At 37.0% G+C, this 24,463-nt stretch overlaps 1 protein-coding gene across 1 annotated transcript in view; it reads right to left on the bottom strand.

Moving 5' to 3' along the window:
• Positions 1-7,904: 7,904 nt before the first annotated feature.
• tpo (thyroid peroxidase) overlaps positions 7,905-24,463 on the bottom strand; it is a 72,905-nt gene continuing 56,346 nt past the window's right edge. Inside the window, exons 11-13 of the mRNA XM_039749754.1 lie at positions 23,351-23,588; positions 11,021-11,229; positions 7,905-8,086 (exon numbers count right to left, since the gene is read on the bottom strand). Of these exons, the coding sequence (XP_039605688.1) occupies positions 7,905-8,086; positions 11,021-11,229; positions 23,351-23,588 (629 nt within the window). The remainder of the gene's footprint in view (positions 8,087-11,020; positions 11,230-23,350; positions 23,589-24,463) is intronic.

Raw genomic sequence — 24,463 nt, 5'->3', positions numbered from 1 at the left:
TGATGTGAATGAGAGGGGAGATGATCCCGTGACTCCCCCATCCGCCTTAACTCTCCATCCCTCCACAAACACACAAACACAGTCTCTCGGATCCCAACTCTCCTTTATATGTATAGATTAAACAATGGCATACTGACAAAACAGAACTGAAGTCAGCAGCTTCCCTAAAGAAAATAAACCTTTGGTGGGTCCATGGTCAGTTATAACAGACAAAGTCAGACATGCTCACAGTCTTGGAGACCTTGGCTAACTGACTACCCACCTTCTCCTGGGCATTCTACAGCAGAGTCTGCACTGAGCTGTCTAAACTGACAACATAATCTTTCAAGGCCCTCAGTATCTCTAATGTCTTCCCATGAGAAGGAAAACAGCTTGGAGGTAAAGCAGTGGCACAAAGTGCCACAGCAGGATACAGTGAAGAGGATCCCCTCTTTCTTTCTATCTGTCTCCTTCTCTCTAGCTTGTCTCTTTCAAGCTCTTCTCAGGTACATTGACTCTTTCATTTTCACATTTCTTAAACTTTTGTCAGCCTACATGATTAGGTGCATTGGTGATTCTAAATTGTCCCTAGTGTGTGCTTGGTGTGTGGGTGTTTGTTTGTGTGTGCCCTGCAGTGGGCTGGTGCCCCCTGCCTTGCATCCTGTATTGGTTGGGATTGGTTCCAGCTGACCCCTGTGACCCTGTAGTTAGGATATAGCAGGTTGGATAATGGATAGATGGATAGAAATTAAAAGGCATGCCATTGAAGAATAAGTAATTACAGTAAGAATGAATTGTCTCATATACTGCAACATAATGAACAGAACTGATTTTCACAAAATGTTGAAATGAATGTTTATGTGTAATAAAAATCTTATTAACCGGCCGTCAGGGTTAATAATAAATTGTGACTATAATGATGAAGAGTTTAATATTCTGTATCTAAAATACAAGGTGACACCTATTACATGTTAATATTACTTTCATTTTTCATATACAGTACATATTAAAACATAATTCTGGGTTGCTATGTATACAGTTTTAGGAGGCAATAACATAAAATACAGTATGGTGTACAGTCTAGAGCAGTGGTCCTTAACCCACAAGGTGTTAGAGTTCAGTTCTTGCCTTACTTTGTGAGTCCAAGCAAGTCACTTACCTTTAAAAAAAGTACTTGCACACAGTTGTAATATACTGTATACTGATTTTGTAGGCTGCCTTGATATAAAGGTTGTCAGTGAAAAGCACAAAACCCCTAGTTAAGTAAACATTATTTTTTTTAAATATGTAGTATATAAGAACATCAAAGTCAGCCAGAAGACTTGTGACTTTACCTAAATATGGTCCAATGTGTAAAACCATCAGTTACAGTTCAATGTATAAAATACTGTGACACTAATTAAATTCTGTAGCAGTACACCCCCACCCAGTAAAGCATTCCATGAATTTATTAGACCACCCTCTGAAACTAATTAGCCTTAACAATCCCTTTTTAACTATATTCCTTGTAAAGTTTACTCTCTAATTGGTGCTGGTAAAATACACAATTAAAACAGCATGTTTTAAATTCTTATTTAAAAAAAGCCTGTCAGCTTGTTTACTTTATAATTAAAAACTCTCATTAGGAATAAAAGTGCCATGTGTCAGAAACTTTATTGGATGTAGTGTAAAGTAAATATTTATAGATTGGTATGTAGAAATGTAATATTTAACTGAAATATCAGATGGTCCACTATCTTATTTATGCAGAGTTTTTAAAACATCTAAGCTAACTACCTAAACTTCCCTCTACTTTCGATTCTCTACTTTCTCCTCATAATCATCTTCAAGAACACCTAATGCATGGTACACAGTTTTTTATTTTAGTATTACTTTCAGCACAGAGTTACCTTTTATCTATTTTCTTTTGTACATGTATGGTCACACATACCCTGTTTAAACTCCTGCTATTGAGACATATAAACACTTGCCACATACAGTATAGTCATGAAACTTGCTATGTTTCACGACTGGAGTTAGGCTCAAGAAGATTGAAAAGAGATGACATTAGGTCATCTTCAGCCATGACTTCACCTTCTTAGCTGTGGCATTAACTTCAGGATCTATACATTAAACAACTTGGGCAATGGCTCAATCTGAATGACATTCTGAACTGGTATATAGCTGAAGATAGATAGATAGATAGATAGATAGATAGATAGATAGATAGATAGATAGATAGATAGATAGATAGATAGATAGATAGATAGATAGATAGATAGATAGATAGATAGATAGATAGATAGATAGATAGATAGATAGATAGATAGATAGATATTACTTTATTTGTCTCAAGGAGGAAATTTAGTTATCCAGTAAACCTTAATGCCAGCTTTTGTGTAAAGTGTTCTAACAAAGAACAATGCCCAAATATGTATGCCAAACCTACCAAAATGCCAGCGTGATTCATTATTATCTTGGCCAGCTATAAATATAGAGGACATCTGGAGACTATCTATACTACAGTTTAGCAACTTCCTCTGTGAAGGTACATTACATTCACTAGTATAAATGTATGCCTCTTGGACCAATTCTTGACCAAACAGTTGCTTCTTTTTATTGCTCATTTCTTACTCAAATTACTTTTTGTCCATGCTGTTTTTCATGCATTATGCAAGTACCCTTGGGAGGCAGCTTAAGGACTCTGATGATGGTAGTTACCTGCCAAACCAAGGGTTGTGTTCTAATGCCTTCTCTCTTCCTCCTTCTGCAGAATAGAAGACTGACACCAATTCCACCATTGGCATCATTTCCGTTGTGCGCCCTCATGGACCCACCCATTTCTGCCTGGAACCCATCTGACAGGAAGTTTTGCAAAATTTTTTTCAGTTCTGTATTGGACTCCTGTCTGAAAAGACTTAACTCACATCTTTGTAAAAAGATTGTTTTGTTTTCATTTTTTTATTACATGGGGTCACAAACATGCCCCAAACCTTTTTCTGTGTTTGCTTCCTTTTTTGCACAGGGTAGTTGAAATGATGCTTAAAGGTACTTTGTCTTGCACATTTTGAATCACACTTACAGTCTCATAAATCTGATGTGATAAATCAATCAAATATTCTTTAAAAAGCCTTGATTTCATTCCCCATGCACTCTGCTTAAAATTACTGGATGCACTACCTTTTATTTAATGACTTTAAGATTTTAACAAGTGCTGAACTCAAACACAAACTATACCCTAATACAATACAATTTCTAATCTGTCTTGGCACTGAACATGTTCACTTGGGGCATTGCTTAGTTAAACAAATTGATGAAACATATAAAATAATTTTAACCTTATGAAATAACTTTTTTATTTACTTACCAGTGCCGAACTGTAGTGAAAAATATAATAGCTAAACAGATGAGTAGAAAGGAAGACAGTATAATTGAAGACAGAGTTCCTGCCGACAGCCTTCCAGTATCTAAATCATGACCTTAAAAATAAAGTTAAGTGATACACAAAAGTGAGTTATTATAAAACTTATTATATTACTGTATACTTTCTATGAAACATCATTTAACTGGCAGATCACAGCATAAACATCCAGAAGAAAAGGTTTAAAAATAGTTTATACTGCCATATGGTATTTGTCATTAATGACTGTGGCATAATAATTATCTTCATTCAATATCTGAAATAGTAAATTTATGATGCTTTGGTCTTCACACATTGGTCTTCTATGAATGTTTATGTATAGTATGAGTTGATATATGCGGCCTGTTGGACCCTGAACTTGAATAGTTAGATTCAATAAATGAAGGAAAAATGGAAGGCTACTACATTATGAATGAATTTGTATACAGTCTAGACTAGTGAGTACATTTTATTATTACAAACCTTCTTTAAGTGTATAATCTTATGTACTTTATTTGAAATTTCAATTAGATTGGTGTACCTCCACCATTAACCTTAATTTAATCCATAGCAATTAACACCATACATTAAGAGCCTATCCAACTGAACTGAACATGTGTAATAAATAATTTAAAATAATTAAATGTTACAGTTATCTACTTTAAAACGAAAACTGTTAAATCTGAAAAATAATATTAAAACATTTTGTGAATCTATATTGAAAAACTGAACCATGAAACACTGCACTCCTATTACATTTCCAATGTTTGTGATGCAGAGAGTGATTACAGGCCAAGAAGGTTCTGCTCCCTTCATAAAAGGCCACATATTGCTTAAATATAGACATAGCAGACACATGGCAGAACAACATAAATGTAGCATGGGAATACAATAGCAAAAGGTCAACACTGAAGAATCCTTCTAATACCTAAACACTGATGAATATTTTAAGGGCAATGAGTTATTTTTTTCCAGGAGGAATAGATTGTAAAAAAAATGTGTACTCCAGGTCACATAAGTAGAATGGATGCCATAGGTCATAAGGTACTTGTACAGGCTTCACCTCAAACTAAAAAGCAATCAAAAGAAATGAACTATTAGCCGAGCCAATCTGTTTTGCCATCCTCAAAATAAATAATTTATTGTAGATGACATTGTTTGTGCAAAAAGACAGTAAAGAATTGTAAAGTAATGCTTCAAATGTTAAATTGGTAGAAAATGAAAGAATATTTTACAAAAAATGTCCATGCTTCTTCTAACTGAATCTTATTTAAAGGTTTACAATAGTAATAAGAGAGCAATGGAAATGTAAATGAGGTCAGATTTTAGAAAACCTCTTGTTTAAGAATTGCTGTGATAGGCATAATAACTAGAAGCTAAAGCCTCACATTATCTAGTCAATCAGTCAATGTGATTTTGAACCTATTTCTTATCACTCTGAAGACTTGCGGTTCTAATTTTATTCTAACTAATATTAGCTTGTCTACAAGGTGACCAGCCTAATAAATAAGAATTATGTTGTCTAGAAATATGTTCTGCAAATGGTATGGAGTACAGTATATGGTACATGTATGGGTCACACTAAGTTAAATAACTAGTTAAATTTTACATTATTGAAATCTGGTTGGTACACCAGAATTTGTCAACTAACCATGAAGATAATTCTACTGACAAGTCTGAATTTATCAAAATACATAGGATTTTACAGTCAAATGAAATTTATGTCTTGTTATCAGATTATGTTTGGACATATGGAAGCCCTGTTAATATATTACAGTTGCAGCTACAGTATAGCACACTCAAGGACACCTCCAATTACTTATACCTGTACATAACACTGAAAATTTGAATAATTTTTACACAGTAAACTTTGAAAATATTTTACTGTATAATACAATTTTTAAATTGCAAAACCAGCTTAGAAGAGCTGTGTTTGCTCACTGAAATTAGTTGCCTGATGATGATTATACAGCAAATTTTAATTCCATCCATCCATCCATCCATCAATCCATTCATCCAGTTTCTAACCTATTCACTTCACGCAGAATAGGCACAACACAAAAAGCAAAGTTGGACAGCATGCAAGAAGAGCGAGGAACATAGGGTGACATACAAGAGTGAAGGAAGATGTACACAAGTACAGTAGATTATATCCTATGCAGAAGAGACAATCTGAAGAAGATTAAAGACTGCAATGTGATGGCAGGGGAAAGTGTAGTTAGACAGCATAGGATGGTGTTCTGTAGGATGATGTTGGAGATCAAGAAGAGGAGGCCGAGTGAAGGAACAGCCGAGAATCATATGGTGGAAGTTGAAAAAGGAAGACTGCAAGGTTTAGTTTAGGGAGAAGGTGAGACAGGCACTGGGTGGTAGTGAAGAGTTATCAAACAGCTGGGAAACTACAGCAGATGTAGTAATGGTGACAGCAAGAAGGGTACTTGGTGTGACATCTGGAGAGAGGAAGGAGGAAAACTGGTTGTGGAATGGGGAACTACATGAGAGTATACAGAGGAAGAGGATGGCAAAGAAGAAGTGGGATAGTCAGAGAGATGCAGAAAGTAGACAAGAGTACATGGAGATAAGGCACAAAGTGAAGACAGAGGTGGTGAAGGCTAAAGAAAAGGCATATGATGTGTTGTATGAGGGATTGGAAACTAAGGAGGGAGAAAAGGAACTGTACCAATTGGCTAGACAGGGGGACAGAGTTGGGATAGATGTGCAACAGGTTAGGGTGATAAAGGGTAAAGATGGAAACATACAAGCGAGGAGGATGTGTTGAGAAAATGGAAAGAGTACTTCAAGAGGCTGATGAATGAAGAGAATGAGAGAGAGAAAAGGTTAGATGATGTGGAGATATTGAATCAGGAAGTGAAATGGATTAGCAAGGAGGAAGTAAGGACAGCTATGAAGAGGATGAAGAATGGAAAGGCCGTTGGTCATGATGACATACAGTACCCGTGGAAGCATGGAGGTGTTTAAGAGAAAGGGTGGTGGAGTTTTTAACCAGATTGTTTAATGGAATCTTGGATAATGAGAGGATGCCTGATGAGTGAAGAAGAAGTGTACTGGTACCAATTTTTAAGAATAAAGGGAATGTGCACAGCCTGAAGTTATAGGAAGTTATGGGAAAGAGTTGTGGAAGCTAGGTTAAGAAGGAATGTGATGATTAGTGAGCAGCAGTATGGTTTCATGCCAAGGAAGAGCACAACAGATGCAATGTTTGCTCTGAAGGTGTTGATGAAGAAGTATAAAGAGGGCCAGAAAGAGTTGCATTGTGTCTTTGTGGATCTGGAGAAAGCATATGAAAGGGTGCCTCGAGAGGAGTTATGGTATTGTATGAGGAAGTCAGGAGTGGCAGAGAAGTATGTAAGAGTTGTACAGGATATGTACGAGGGAAGTGTGACCATGGTGAGGAATGTGATAGGAGTGACAGATGCATTCAACGTGGAGGTGGGATTACATCAGGGATCAGCTCTGAGCCCTTTCTTATTTGCAATGGTGATGGACAGATTGACAGATGAGATTAGACAGGAGTCCCCTTGTGATCTGTAGTGAGAGTAGGGAGCAGGTTGAGGAGACCCTGGAGAGGTGGAGATATGCTCTGGAGAGGAGAGGAATGAAGGTCAGTAGGAACAAGACAGAATACATGTGTGTGAATGAGAGGAAGGTCAGTGGAATGATGAAGATGCCATGAGTAGAGTTGGTGAAGGTGGATGAGTTTAAATACTTGGGATCAACAGTACAGAGTAACAGGGGTTGTGAAAGAGAAGTGAAAAAGAGAGTGCAGGCAGGATGGTATGGGTGGAGAAGAATGTCAGGAGTAATTTGTGACAGACAGTTATCAGCAAGAGTGAAAGGGAAGGTCTACAGAAAGGTAGTGAGACCAGCTTTGTTATATGGGTTGGCGATGGTAGCACTGACCAGAAAGTAGGAGACAGAACTGGAATTGGCAGAGTTAAAGATGCTAAGATTTGCATTGGGTGTGTACGAGGATGGACAGGATTAGAATTGAGTACAATAGAGGGTCGCCCCAGGTTGGACTGTTGGAAGACAAAGTCAGAGAGGCAAGATTGCATTGGTTTGGACATGTGCAGAGGAGAGATGCTGGGTACTGTATATTGGGAAAAATATGTTAAAGATAGAGCTGCCAGGCAAGAGGAAAAGAGGAAGGCCTAAATGAAGGTTTATGGATGTGGTGAGAGAGGAAATGCAGGTGCTGGGTGTGACAGAGCAAGATACAGAAGACAGGAAGATATGGAAAAAGATAATCTGCTGTGGCAACCCATAAGGGAAGCAGCAGAAAGAAGAAGAAGAAGAAGTTTTTTGTTTCACATTTATTCACTTTATTCTAATTTAAAATTCACTTAAAGACATCAAATTTCTAAATTCAGCACAAATAAATAACATTGTAATTGCATGACTGTGCAGGCTTATTTGAGAAAAAAGTAAACAAAAATTTTTTTAACTTACTTTTAAGAAGACTTCTAACGTTTCAGAAAAAGGCATTGATTTACAGTACATTTTAAACATATTTTGACACAGTAAACTATAACTTGCCTACGCAGGCAGGAGGATCATGAGTCCATCCACTTTTTGTGCATGTTATTTCTTCATGTCCTTCTAATCGATATCCAGCAAAACACGAATAGGAAACAACCACCTGGGAAGAATTTGGGCAAAATGTATAGTCTCCATTTTCTATTTCTCTGGGTGATCCACATACGCCCACTGCAATGGAATGGAGACACAAATATTATCTTGTCAATAATTCATAAATGATCATTGCAGAGTAATACAATGGCTAAATTTCTGGCCTGATTTGTATGTCATAGCTTTTTAGCTATATTGTGTTGTTGAGGCACAGTTCAAAAATCTGGGTTGATGATTGACTTCACTGAATGGTTTACCTGTTGTAACTGACCTATGCAATATCAACTGGCAATACGTGGCATTGCAATTTTTTTTTTGTTATTTATGTCAGACACTTTACATTAAAGGATGGCATGGTGGATGGAACTGCTGTCTCTCAGCTCCATAAGACTGGGTTCAAGCTACAGCATGACCACAGTCTTCTGAATCTGCAAGTTCTCCTTACGTCCACATGAGTTTTGCTCCAGGTATATGTTTTGCTAACATACCAGAGTTAAACGTAATAGGTTAAATTGTGAAACTTGTCACTTTAAACTGGTCCAGTATGAGTATGGGTAAAAGTGTATACATCTTGTCATGCATGGGTGTCGGAGGACTCCTCCAAGGGCTTCGTAAAGGTATGTAATAACTCGCCAAGACAAGGTGGGGGTGCTGCCGCTGATTTTGTCCAGTTTCTCTTTTGACCTCACAGCTCAGAGAAACTGACCAATAAGGACACCTAGCCCTCACCTTCTGGTGGTTTTGTCATAAAGGACGGCAGCCTAAAGAGAGGTGTCTTTTAAATAGCCAGAACAAGCCAAAAAGCAGAGCACGAGACTGACTCCTGTATCGTAAGATCCCCGGACAGGTGATCAGTGCATCTGCACATTTTTTGTTTAGTTTACTTCATCTGGCAACGAATAAAAGGGACAACCCGGTTGGCACCCCAAAATTTTGACTGATTCCAGTCTGTCCTTCCACCGCCTGACCACAATCTATATGTCTTGTGATTCACTGACACCCTGAGAAAACCTCCCACACACTCATTAAATTGAATGGTTTAAAAATAGAATAGATAAGAAATCTTTTATGGTAATTTTGTCCAAAGCCTCTAATCAAACTTAAGCATAGCTCATTCATTCCCTTTATCACATCAGTATACAGTATCTTTTAAAAACTTAGATTTTCATTGTATTTTAGCTTTAAAGAGTTCTAGAGCTAGGTTGTAGCCACATCATCACTCAATCAGTCATCATGCACACTGCAGCTACTCACAGCCAGCAACATTTTATCCTCTCTATCAAAATAAAATTGTTCACTCACATATGAAGCATGATATCAAAAAATGAGAAAGCTGTTTTTCCAGGCAGATATGCCAGCTGGCCACACCAGCATTCTGAATGGCTAGCTAAAGAGCAATGTAAAGTAAGCAGCTAAAGTAATCAGAAGTAACGAGAAGAGCTTTGTCCTTTTTTTTTGGTTACTTCATTTGAAGGAGGAATCAGGCAATTGGCACCTTCATTTAGTCCTTTATGTTGCATGGTTTGTCCTATACTATATACTGTAAGGAAGCAATATTTTTTTACAGACCATAATACAGCATTCTTTTTGTACCTGTCTTCCTATTGTTAAAGAATGTTTAATGTTTCTGCCATCATGTTCACCCTGGCTGGAATTCACAGTTGTGTTTCTATTAGTATTAATTAGTATTAATGTTTATTTTGTTCATTTTACTGTGTATGTGTTGGGAAAGGGACATAACCCTTGTGTTTTGTGGGTGGCTCCCGAGGGGTGGGGCTACCTGCCAATCACTGCTAGGAATGGCCCTTCACCCTATTTAAGTTAGAGCCTCCTATAGTTCCTTGCGGTTCATTGAAGAGAGTTGTTGGGAGTTTGCTGTTTTGTGATTTTCTGGATTTTTGAACACTTGCTTTGTTTTTTGATCTTGCCTGTAAATTTCAGATTGGGAATGTGTTTATTGGTATTTCTGAACCCCTGTTCTGTTTTTCGACCTTGATTTTTGGATTCTGTTTTGGGACTTTGTCTATTGTGTATCGCCTTGCCTTTCCAGACATTTCATTTGTCCTCTTCAGAGCTTTGGGGTTTGTAAAGCCTTTTGGTAAAAATAAACCTTTTATTATATCAAAATTTGTCTAGACCCTTGTTGTTTCTAGTCATGTTATTTTGACAGTGTTTCCTCCTTCTAGTGGGCAACCTTGGAAGTGTTTTTTGTACCTGTCCTTTTGGGACGCCCAGATCACAACAAGTACCATCTATTCATTCATCCACTTTAACACCTGCTAATTAAGTTTTGGAAATTGGTACCTATCCTGGGACAATTGGGCACAACTTAGGAAATTATCTTAGAAGAGATGCCACTCAATTTCAGGGCACATATATACATATACATACAATTGCTGTGAAATATGACTTTATAATGACTTTGTATGGGCCAAACTCAAAGAATACTTTGCTAAAATTGTAAATGACAATTAAACTAGCTAGTTTTTTTAATTGTAAGTTTGATGTCAACCCATGACTCCCTCTCTGGACCCATCAGTGAGATAAAAGTGGAAGTAAATGGGGGGTGAAGTATTTCATAGGGTGATGCAGCAAGAGAGCTGCTAATGGGGTTTATAAAAGAAAAAAATGTATTCTTAAATAGTAATTTGCATTTTACATGAATCTGTTACTGATGATGAGAAGAAGGACAGTTTTCTCTTGGACTATAATAATAGTTAAAACACAACAATGATGCAGCAGCTAATCACGATTAAAGCTTATCAGTGGGATTTTATAGTTTATAAAAAATGACATTATAAAATAGATTATAGATTATAAAAAATGCATATTTTTCTGTGCAGTATATACTGTAGTTATTCAGAAGGAAGCCTATAAAATGTTTTATAATCCCTCAGAAAATCCATTATAAATGGCAGTTTTAAGTGCTGAAGTATTAACCACATGGCACTTTTTAATACTCAAATATTCCTGAACAGAACAGAAACATGGCTTACCTTTTATGAAACATACCTTGAACATTACTTTCCTTCCACGCATTCAAGTTCATGCTTGATATAATATCACATGAAATAAAATCTTTTGAATACTGTGATAACAAAAAAGAGTCTCCTGGCACTTCATTGACTCCACTGTTATCACACATTACACGAGACAGCGAATGCTTTGCAAGTTCACTTCTCTGACTTTCAGTAAATATACCTTCATTTTCCCACCAAAACCTAGATGGAAAAAAAGTTTAATTATAACACATTTATTATAAATATGCATCCACTCAAACAAAAAAATAATAATAACACCTCTCATTCTACAAGTAATTATAGTACCATCAAAACAGTTGATGTTGATTATTAGACATCTTACCTTTACCACTGTAAACATAACAGTAATTGTATTATATGCCGGTTCATATAATAATTTAACAGGTCTCCTTATTTAAAAAAATGTTAAACAAATATTTCCTTTTGTAAAGTTATAAGTAAATACCTGTACCTAAATGCAGCCGCAAGATGAAAACAAGCAAACAATACAATTCTTTAATAATGCATGTTTTCTAGGTGGTTTATTACTACTAAAGAAACTAATACATCATATTTAACCCTAAAAATATACATTTTCTGGTATAAATACAAAATTCTGTTAAAATCCGAAAGTCTATTTCAATTTTGAAAGTCTTTAAAACTGTGAAGGCATATCAATTTTGTTATTGCGCTAATTTTTTCACATAATAATAATTCCATGTACCCAGGGGTTTCCTATTTTTTAGAAGAGAAAATGAAAGATGCGTTTCCAAGGTGTTGCTATTTTTTCAAGATTCACAAGCACGCAGCAAACTAAAAATAAAATACAAAGATCCCTTCATCATTGAGCATAGTGAGTAAAAGTTGCAGCCTTCAATAGCTTGATACTGTATGTTAAAAAAAATCAACTAGCAAAATTTAAATGTTTGACCTTTCCTATGACATATTATTGCTTTACTTTAGTTTTGGATTAGTAGATAGGCAGAAATAGCATTCAGTGGGTGTGCAAGATTTGAAAGCAAGTGTCAGTGTCTTACTAAAATAATATTTTTTCTATAGCATTGTGATATCTGACAGCTTTTAAAGCAGTTGGAAGTTGCATACACAATTTGTGCTGCAGTCAGAATATGATGAGTAGATTCCACCCGCAATGCAAAATCCAACAAAAGATAAAAAAGTAATGGGTATACTTGAGCACAATGCAAATTGGGACCAGTCCTATCCTAAAAGCTTCAACAATGGTAAATACTCTATGGGAATGGCAAGATATTTGTTTAAAATAACCTTAAATAAACATACATGAAAAATCTGTAGCAATGGGGAACCTAAAAAGGAGTATCGATATATGTCTAAAATGTATCTCATATATGCATGGTCTTTCATGCACTCCCTGTACTTGAGAACTGACAGCTCTTAAAGTGGTTAGCAGTCGAGTGCTGTATGCAGTTTGTACGGCATGGTATAATTGTATATGCACACAATTCAGAACTGAACCCCAATTCTCTTTAAAGCAACAATCAAGGGCTGAAGAAAAGCTATTTGCAAGAGTGAAAAGCAGAATAAGACATTCTGGTTGATTTAACTCAATTTATTCTTCTATATTCATCACCAACTACAGCCTTGGAACCCTTACAATTATTTCTAACTAAACTTTAAAATATCTACATACATAAGCATACGCTTCAATGATTGAACACATTAAAATTATGCCAATATAAAGTTCTGTATACACTGTGAGTTAAAATATGACCAGATAACAACAGTTTCAAACCAAGCTTCAAATTAAAGGAACACTTTTTAATGAGAGTATAGCATCAAGTCAATGAAACCTCTGGGATATTGATCTGGTCAGTTAAGTGGCAGAGGGGGCTGTTAATCAGTTTCAGCTGCTTTGGTGTTAATGAAATTAACAACAGGTGCACTAGAGGGTCAACAATGAGATGACCCCCAAAACAGAAATGGTTTAACAGGTGGAGGCAACTGAGAGTTTCTCCTCCTTATCTTTTCTGATTGTTTTTTCACTAGTTTTGCGTAGCTATAGTCAGTGTCACTACTGGTAGCATGAGGCGATACCTGGACCCTACAGAGGTTGCCTGGTTAGTCCAACTTCTCCAGGATGGCACATCAATATTTGCCATTGCCAAAAGGTTTGTTGTGTCTCCCAGCACAGTCACAAGGGCATGGAGGAGATTCCAGGAGACAGGCACTCTGGGAGAGCTGGACAGGGCTGTAGAAGGTCCTTAACCCATCAGCAGGACCGGTATCTGCACCATTGGGCAAGGAGGAACAGGATGAGCACTGCCACAGCCCTACAAAAAGACCTCCAACAGGTCACTGGTGTGAATGTCTCTGACCAAACAATAAGAAACAGACTTCATGAGGGTGGCCTGAGGGCCCAACGTCCTCTAGTGGGCCTTATGTTCACTGCCTGGCACCGTGGAGCTTGCCATTTGCCATAGAATACCAGAATTGGCAGGTCCATCACTTGCACCCTACACTTTTCACAGATGAGAGCAGGTTCACCCTGAGCACATGTGACAGACGTGAAAGGGTCTGGAGAAGCTGTGGAGAGCGTAATGCTGCCAGTTCAGAATGACTGGTTTGGTGGAGGATCAGTGATGATCTGGGGAGGCATATCCATGGAAGGTCACAACAGCACCTTGACTGCCATTAGGTATCAGGATGAAATCCTTGGACCCATTTTCAGATGCTATGCTGGTGCAGTGGGTTCTGGGTTCCTCCTGGTGCACGACAATGCCCGGCCTCATGTGGCAAGAGTATGCAGGCAGTTCCTGGAGGATGAAGGAATTGATACCATTGACTGGCTCCCACACTCGCCCAACCTAAATCCAATAGTACACCTCTGTGAGATTATGTTTCGGTCCATCCGACGCCTCCAGGTTGCACCTCAGAGTGTCCAGGAGCTCAGTGATGTTCTGGTACAGATCTGGGAGGAGATCCCCCAGGACACCATCCATCTTTGGATTAGGAGAATGCCATGCCCCGACGCTGTCAGTCATGCATACAAGCATGTGGGGGCCATACAAACTACTGAGTACGATTTGGAGTTGAACTAGCCTGCTGCATCATTTTTTCACTTTATTTTTTGGGGTGTCTTTGTTATTCAGCCTAGGGAATCCAATCCCGGGAATGAAACTGCTGGAATTTCCAGCTGAAAGGGAAAGGCCAAGCTAGCATATATAGCGTGTAAAAGTGTAAAAATCAATCAAGAAATAACAAGAGTTATAGTTGAAAATAATTAAGTGGCATGGTTTTTTGGCCCACGGTGTAGTGTGTTGCTCATTAATTTAGTCAACAACAGACCAGCAGCAGTCAGTCTCCCGGCTCCCACTAAGACTGAGCACAGCGGACTGGAAGGTGTCTGCACTCTGCAGCTCACGAATGCTGGGACGGGGCAGTGTTTGTTGACATCTGTGGCACGTGCTGTTGACAGTACAGGCTGGTGTCTTCATCAGACAACAGCTTTAAACAGCAACTTGAAATTACAATGCATCAGTCTATTGCATCTGCATTAGCTGTGCCAAGAAACTTACCATCACAGAATGATGACAAGTAACTGGACGCATCAGTAAAAGCTGAAATGGCGGTGTTTCAGAGCAATGACAAGCTCTGGCATTGTTTAGAACAAGTGTATCAGTATCTGATAACTGTGCCACCTACTTCAGTGGAGGCAGAGCGTGCTTTCTCAGCGGCTGGCGTACTCTGCACGAAAGTGCGCTCTTGCCTGGACAACCGCATGCTCGACACGTTGTGCTTTCTACGCTCTTATTACGCAACTAACTAGATACATGTACTTATATGACAGCATGAACTGCTTGTAGTTAAGGTTAGTCTTTTATTGGTGTCAACATATTGCAGTAGTTTTATTAAAAATAAGTGTCGGTCGTTCTAAAACTGTTCACATGTGAGATGCCCGTGCACTGTGTCATTCACGGGAGCCCAGGATCCCCGGGAACGACATGTGGGATTCCCAAATTTGAATGGATTCCCTAATTCAGCCCTCTGTAGATTGATAATTTTCATTTTGATCAAACGATGTGGCATCCTTTTATTCCTAACACATTACCCAGTCTATATCAGTATAGATATCCAGCAGGATTTTTTTCCCATTGAGATCTGATGTGTTTTCAAAGTGTTCCTTAAATTTTTTTGAGCAGTTTATAATAAAAAAAAACACAACTTTAAAAATAAAAAATAAATTAACAAACAATAAAGACTCACTAATGTGCTTGTCTTGCGGTCTTGTATGTATGTTATCATCCAGTTGACACTCGGAAACCGGCCAACTCAAGAGCAACAGGGGCGCGGTGGTGCTCAAACATAAAGAATGCTGGCAATCACCTCCAGTTCGCCCTCTGTTGGTAGTTCTGAATGTCAACTGGATGATGACATGCATACAAGACCGCAAGATCACCCCCCTGCCCTACCCAGAAGGGGGTAGGTTAGGGTTGATTTTACCCTACAGTATTTTTAGTCAACCAATGAGAAACATGTGTACCAAGTTTCATGAAAATCACTCCAGCAGTTTGGAAGTGATTCTGGAACATACATACATACACACACAAGCATTGACTTTTATATATATATATAGACTAGAAGAATACCTGCGCTTCGCAGCGGAGAAGTAGTGTGTTAAAGAAGTTATGAAAAAGAAAAGGAAACATTTTAAAAATAACGTAAGATGATTGTTAATGTAATTGTTTTGTCATTGATATGAGTGTTGTTGTCATATCTATCTATATATACATATATATCTATATATATATATATATATATATATATATATATATATATGTATATATAGCAAAATACCGCGCTTGGCAGCGGAGAAGTAAAAAGAAAAGGAAACATTTTAATAATAACGTAACATGATTGACAATGTAATTGTTTTGTCGTTGTCATGAGTGTTGCTGGCATATATATATATATATATATATATATATATATATATACATACATATATACATATACACGTATATAATAATAATATAGACATATATATATACATATATACACATTTATATATATATATATATATACATATATACACAAATACATATATATATATACATATACATATATTTACATATACATATTAATATATATATACATATAAATACACATATATATATATACACACACACACATATATATACATACTAGCAAAATACCCGCGCTTCGCAGGCAAAGTACTGCCTTAAAATTTTTATTAAGAAGAAAATTAAACCTTGTTAAACTGAGGGAAAATATACCAATAATTATTTGTTAAGGATCTCTGTGTATACCACATTGTGAGTTCGGCCCTCCGGTTGTAATATGACCAAGCTGTGCACTGAGCTTACTCTTGAGCATGCAACGTACAGTTGACCATGTGAACAGTAATCTTGTTTCAAATCTCACAGCTTGGATTGCTGCTGTCATAATCGGTTTGAGTTTCATGGTTTTTTTCAATTACGATAGTATTTGTAGGACTTGTGTTGAAGAGACATTCGGCATCTGTCAAGCGTTGTAAGTATACAACCAGTTTCACTGATAACTTCACATTCAGCTTTTGAGTGTTTAAACATTCATAAACATCAAAGTGTCCACTACTGAAATCGTCACCTGTGAATCTAAGATGTTTAAGAGGCATAGGCAGTTGTCGAAAGGTGTAAAATATTTGGCCATTTCGGTACACTTGAAAGCGACAACCAAACAATTCAGCGGCAACCATCAACTCACATGCAGATCCATAGGTGAAGGGCTTAAGCATTTCACACTTATAGTGCTCCTGTGTAGTATAATTATCTCCTGTAGCGTCATCAGTCCACACCTTGAACCTGTCCCAGTCATTCAATACATAAGACACAATGTTCCTCCGGATATCAAGAGTGAGCTTGATATGGCCGTGCAATATGTAACAAAGAGAATGGAAAAGGTAGGTGCCATCTCCGGGCATGGAAACCACTCGGTAAGTGACAGTTCTTTGATCGATGGCGATCACCTCGATAGACATGTTAATGGGGGTACGTTTGGAATGATAAAGGAAATGGGTACCTGAACAATGTAAAGTAAGTCTAAAATACCTACACAATAACTATAATCGTAATAAACGAACAATAAAACAGCAGAGAAGCCATAGATTAAATAAAAAGGCTGTAGTTATCAGCAGGGAGACGTGAATCCCGTGGAGAAGCAAGGAAGGGAATGTAGAGACTGGAGTGATGGATGGCCTTATATAGGCAGGCAGCCAACAATGTGGGAGGCGTTGGGATGGGGGACCCAACGCCGCCTCACACGGTGACCGAGCTGCAGGCTATGGACGTATATATGTACGTAAGTAGGATTCAGTTAGCGTTGGGAACCCAATTTCTTGAAGCTGGGCCCATAAGTAATAAATACCGTTGAAAGGTTCAATATGGCGGCTGACAGTGGCATCATACCACTGAAATAAGTACGTACATCGGTTTTGGTTAGTGCAGGGAAGCCACCTATCAAATTTCGTGAAGATGGGGCTATAATTAAGAAAGTTCAACATGGCAAACGTTGTTGACCGTTATGACCGTTACGCGTAGAATTTCGAAATGTAACCTGCTTAACTTTTGCAAGTAAGCTGTAAGGAATGAGCCTGCCAAATTTCAGCCTTCTACCTACACGGGAAGTTGGAGAATTAGTGACGTTGGAAAGTTCAATATGGTGGCTGACAGTGGTGTCATACCACCGAAATAAGTACATACATTGGTTTCGGTTAGCGCAGGGAAGCCGCCTACCAAATTTAGTGAAGATGGGGCCATGAATAAGAAAGTTCAATATGGTGGACGTTGTTGACCGTTATGACCATTACGCGTAGAATTTCGAAATGAAACCTGCTTAACTTTTGTAAGTAAGCTGTAAGGAATGGGCCTGGAAGAGGTTCACACTGACGACGTAATATTAACACAATAAACGGAGCAGGAAAATATAACAGGAACAGGAAAACAAACAACACAATGAATGTTATCAGGATTTGGTGAAGATCCAAACAACTAAACTTATTATTTTAAACACCTGTTACGTATAACAAAAAGTAAACTAATAACAACATTCTCAAACCTCCTTAAATCACGGATGTATAAGGCTGGCTTGGGTATAATATGAGGAAAAGCCCTGGACAGTGTCAGTCCATCTGAGATCCTGCTCACACACACATACACCAACACACACACTCGCTCATACTGCAGCAAGTCTACACTCAAGGGTTAACATAACTGAAGGTCTTAAAGGGTACTGAAGGAAAACACATGCCAACATAAGGGATAATGTGCAAAATCCACATGGGCAACGAATTATCAGCAATGACCACTGTTCTACTGGGCCACTCTAAACTACTAATCAATTTTACAGATTATAATCCACTTTACCTATCTATAATCACACACACAATTTGTTCAAGCAGGAACTCTGTGTTAAAACTTACTTTCATACTGGCTAATGTTTACTTGACTATTCTTAGAACGAAATAACAAAGTAGCCTGTTACAAACAGTTTTCTGTCAAGGTTAAGAAAAATTTCATATAATTAATTGCGAAATCAGTCATCTTGTCATCGCCTTTTTCATTGTAATTCTTTGAAAGACCACAGCAGTATATTTTGCTAAACATACACATTACTAAACTATGTAACTATAATGGCCATAAAATACTGAATAATACTGCATAGCCAGGTAGTGAGGTGTAGTGGTTAAGGCTTTATACTTCATACCCTGAAATTGTGGGTTCAATTCCCACTACTGACACTGACTTAATGAAGACTTCTATTTCTATTAAGATGTTGTGATCAGCTTGAAAAATATACTAGGGCACATTTTGAAGATCCACTATGTTCATAATTTAAAGAGCTGTGGAACCATTTCTAAGAATGACCGTTTCAAATGAAATATTCACAAATATCCAAAAATGTCACTTTTAAATATACGATTTGTAACACTAACATCTTAGAAGAAAACTTAAAAATAATCTTTTGTTGTAAATTGGAGCATATTTCTATTAATGTTAGTTTAAAAAATAGCACTCCCATTCTTAATGACATTCATTTTGCAATGTATTGTGAGTGTACTTTCTGAAAAAAAAGGTTGTTTTTATGATGCCAAATGTGAGAGGATTGACAATTCATGTAAACAAATTAAAATAAAACAGCACTGGATAAAGCTCTTTTAACTTTAAAATGAGTTTCATGTGATATTGCTGGCACATCACACTTAATCTTAGAGTTTCAATTGAATTTTTGCATATTCTACAGAATATAAATTCAGAGGAAAAACAATTTCCATATTTATTATAGATCTTGAGAATCAGGCAGTCAAGGCACACTGATCCAATGCTGTGCATAATGCTTGTTTGACATGTGGAAAAGAAACCGAAAATGTGTAACAGCATTCAAGTGGGCTCAAATGAAGCTGCTTTTCATTTACAGACATCAGTTTATTAATCTCCTTTTCCTACCTGTTAGTCATTTACTTATGGTTTCATACACTAGCTGCTCAATTATGTACCACAAAAACAGGCAACACCAATATTACAAAAGTGAAACTGATACATAGCATAATTAATAACCAGTTCAGGGGCATAAAATCAAAGCAGTACGTATTCAATACTTCTAATTTTAAAATGACTCTATGAAGAAAATCAATGAACTTTACATAAACTAGTGCTGCAAAAAACGTCAGTCAGTCAGTCATTTTCCAACCTGCTATATCCTAACACAGGGTCACAGGGGTCTGCTGGAGCCAATTCCAGCTAGCACAGGGTGCAAAGCAGGAACAAACCCCGGGCAGGGCGCCAGCCCAAAGCAGGGCACTCACACACACACACACACACCAAGCATGCACTAGGGACAATTTAGGATCGCCAATGCACCCAACCTGCATGTCTTTGGACTGTGGGAGAAAACCAGAGCACCCAAAAGAAGCCCACGGAGACACAGGGAGAACATGCAAACACCTATAAAAAATGTATGAAATCATTATTGTTATTATGATTATATGAGTTAACCCTAAAAATATACACATGCAACACGGTTGCACCATTCTCTCTGCTTCAACAAGATTTTTGCCTACTGTAGCTCAAATTGGTCTTGGACTTCTCAGCTCTTTCTCTGTCTTTTGCAAACCTCAAGTCTGCAATCTTGGTGTTATTTTTGACAGTAACTTCTGTTTTGAGAAACAGATTAATTCTGTAGTCAAGAGTTGCTTTTTTCACCGTCTGTTAGGTAAGATCAAGCCTTTTTTATCTTCTAGGGATCTTGAAAAAGCTACTCATGCTTTTATCTTTTCTCGCCTTGATTACAGCAACTCACTGTATTCTGGGATTAGCAAATCCCTGATACTCAGATTAAGAAAGTCTGATTCTGTTTTTCCAATATTAGCTTCTTTACACTGGCTGCCTGTCAGTTTTCAAATTGATTTTAAAATCGTATAGCTAGTTTTTAAATCTTTACATGGGCTTGCTCCTGCCTATTGATCTGAATTGTGTGCTTTACACCAGCCATCTAGAGTGCTTAGATCTTCTGGTCAGTTGTCTCTTGTTGTCCCTCGTACCAAGTGTAAAACTAAGGGGGACAGAGCTTTTACAGCTGCTGCTCCTTGCCTGTGGAACTCTTGACCTCAGTACATAAAGGAGTCGTCTTCAATTGAATTGTTCAAAACAAGACTCGTTTCTATTCCCTTGCTTTCCGTGACCTTCAGTAATACTGATGGATTCCTCATTGTGATTATGTAATCTGACACTTTATTTATTATTTATTTTATTTATGTTCTTTTATTTTATTTCTCTTTATATTATTTATGTTAATTATATGTTTTTTTTCCTCTTTTATTGTAAAGCACTTTGGCCACAGCATTCCTATGCTGTTTTAAATATGATATATAAATAAATTGACATAAATTATGGAGGTGAGCAAGGCACTAGGTGCTCAGCAAGTGGCTTTAAGAGCTACAAAAAATCAAAGGGAGCAAGGAGCTAGAGCAACTCAGAGCAAACTAGAGACACAAAAGTTAAGAAGGTAGAAGAAAGATAAAATTGATGTTTTACCTCTCCCCTCTTCTGACAATCTCTTCTGGGAAATACTGCATATCATATTCGACTAAAAACCCCAATTTATACCGCATAATTTTCTAAATATTTATCATGTTTACCATACCCTTTGTAAATATTTTTCAATTGGCCTTAAAGCTGATGCTTGCTTTTAGCTATGGCAGTATAACATCTTCTGCACTTTGTATACCTTTTGGGATTTCTGCCTTCTGGACTGCTAATTCCTGTTTTCTATCTGATGTTCTTTCTGTACCTTCTTGATTCCTCATATATGCTGCCCAACTCACCTCTAACATAGACTGTATGTGCTAGGATTAATATTGTTGTATTCAGTGGTTTAGTTTGAATTTTTTTCACTCCTTCCTTGCTCATTGTTATGTGTTTTTCAGTCCATTTTAGGGGTGTTTTTACATAAAGAATCGACAGTGTCAGATTTGTGCTTTGCACCCTCCCTCACCATAACCTATGGCAGAGGAGCGAAAGCTTTAGAGAGAGAGAGAGAGAGAGAGAGGTGGGAAGCATGCGCTGGTTACAGTGTGTTGCCACACCCACTACACAACAAACCACCCGGATTCGGATATCCGGTTTTCAATGGATTCTTGACATTTTAGGGTCTCCTGATACCGAAAACATTGATATCTTGATGATGGGTGTATGCCTGTCACTGTGTGAGTCTGTGTGTCACAGTTTCGTGAGGACAGTCTAGAGCTAAAGTGGCTAGAAAAATGGCAAACTAAAAGCATTAACCTGTTATGAGATGACAATACAGTATACTGATTAGTTTTTGAGCCAAATCATGCAAGAGAAAGAGGCATTCTTGATGAACCCTCAAATACCATAATTCTGCAATTCATTATGAATTCTTCTTGTCAATTGCTATTGTAATTACCTATTTTATGATCATAAATATCAGCAATAGAGCTGTAAGTAATTACTGAAATGTTATAGAATAGTTTGGGTAACTTGGTTCCTAGGGTGCAAAGTCTACTGATACTCATGTTCTAATTTTTTTGGTTTGAGTGGTTTTTTTTTTGGTAATATTTTTTAAATCTTGTTTTTGTTAGTTCATGATGCCATTTTATTTTTAATGGACACCACAATTTTGTCGAGGTTTTGCATTCAATTGTTAACTATGCCGCTATGCTTGGACAAACAGTAGAGAGTGATATGTGATGCAGTCATTGTGATGGTATGAAGGTCAGCACTGTGAACTTCCAGGTTGCCTAAGATTGTACAGTAAATATTGTAATAAAAGTTTGCCGTTGGAAATCATCCTTTGATTTTTTTGAAACTCTTACCTTCTTTTTTGATGATTTTTATGTAGTCTTTTAAAAATTGCCTTTTTGATATATGATCTCCCATTTTTACCTTTAGCATTACATTAGACTTACAGTATGTTTTCATGTCCTAGTACCTTATTCTACCGCCTTTCAGTCCTGCCAACATATCATATTCTAGGCAGAACAGATATCTGCAAGGACCTGCAATATGCATCCCATTCACAATCCCCTGACTCAATCACACTAACAATCTAAAAATCTTAGGCTTTTCTATCATGAGCTCTTGGAAGCCAGAATTAATCAGCCTTTTAACCCCAACATATTTAAATGACAAAACATAATAAATACAGGTAAATCATTTAATATTTCTCCAAATGGTTACACACTCTTGACTTTAGTCTCCATTGGACTTATAGGGGTTGTGGGTAGATCGGGGTTGGGTAGTGAGGTAGATACATTTACTCTTCTCTAGATTCTCTACAGATTGTTCAATTATTAATGTTACAATTAGTGTCTTTTTATCTGACATTCTGAAAGAAATGTTTTATTTTGGTTTTATCTCAAGGGAAGCTAAAACATTTTATGTATTATTCCTAGATTTTTTTTCCTAACTAACATGATAAAGTAAAATAATTAATAAGTAAAAATTTAATTTAGACTATTTGTTTCCCTCAAAGTGCAATAAAAAGAAATAAACTTACCCATCTGGCACCGCATGACCTGTATACAATTGGAGATTTATCATTTTTAAAATTTAAAGATTTTTATAGGTTTCAAGTTTCAGTATCTGTACTAAATATGAACTGTGTATAAAAAATGTACAATGTTGCAGGAGGTACCTATTGTGCCTTCTTTCTGGTTGTATTTAGTTATTTCAATACATTATGAATTCTACTTCAAATTATTTTTTGCATTCTATTCTTTCCTTTGTTAACTACTATAATTATAATTATAATTATAATTAAACCTTACCTGTCACCATCTCTTAATGCATGCATCTGTTTTCCTATTAAACAGGCAAATAATGGCCCTGTTCTTCCACGAGGAAGAATGTCTTCCACAAGTCCTCCCAGCCAAACATCGATATTGGTAGGATGTTTATATATTTCCAAGAGTTTCTTTGTTAAATTTGCATTACTTATTACTGTGCTTAGGTCACCTTCTGTATTAAGTCTACGGAGACCACAGAATTCTCTCCAGTCATTATAACCTGTTGTTTGGAAAAAATAGAAGCAGATGTGAGAAAATGCTTAGCAACCATGTGGAATTCTCTGCATTAATGTCAACTGAAATGTGATCATCTCTTTATCTAAAATGCAATAGTCGATAAAATAGTCTTGATTAATCAAATATTCCACATAACATTAAGAATGAAGTAGTCATATTTAGGTGGTCCTGTCAATGTGGAAACATTTAATTGTGTGCCTGAAGAGGCCTGACCCCAGATTTGATTTCTTGACTGGTTACAACACTATTCTAGTGAAGTTTGAAATAGCATGTCCAAAAGACAGAGTTGTGATGGTTACAAATCTGAAAATGGTCTCTTTATCGTTCCACAGGCAGACAAATATTAAAAAACGTAAAGTAATTCAGTACTGTTGCAGCTCTCTTTTGGAATGGGTGTCTGACAAAGACCTTTAAACAATACTCATGGGGGTGACAAAGAACCCTAAAGAATGATCTACAGATATCTTATTCACTTGAAAATGGCTGTGTCCATGAGTCTTTGACAAGGACCACATACTGTATGATCAGATGAGACAAGAGTTAAACATTCTGATAAAAGTATCCAAGTTTTATTTCTGGAATTTGACCCAACATTTCTGTAGCATTGAGGCAGATTCCAAGAAGGCTGTTTTGAATTTGAATCTAGTAGTAAATTGAAAGGCTAAAAACAACAGTCTTTTAAGTAAGAGTTTATTCTTCTCATTCTTTATGTCAGATATAATTGACCTCTAGAGACTGTCATGAGATGATCACCTCCCGTCTAATTCTGAAGGTGTGTTATTTCAGATGAGACTATTTTAATACTTCTTTGTGCTTATGCTCTAGGGACTTCTCTTTATTTTACTGCCCTGTTGCAAT

This window comes from Polypterus senegalus, chromosome 3 (genome assembly GCF_016835505.1).
Source record: "Polypterus senegalus isolate Bchr_013 chromosome 3, ASM1683550v1, whole genome shotgun sequence".
NCBI lineage: Eukaryota > Metazoa > Chordata > Cladistia > Polypteriformes > Polypteridae > Polypterus > Polypterus senegalus.
The sequence above is the reverse complement of the archived record's forward strand: the minus strand, read 5'-3'. Positions and strand labels throughout refer to the sequence as shown.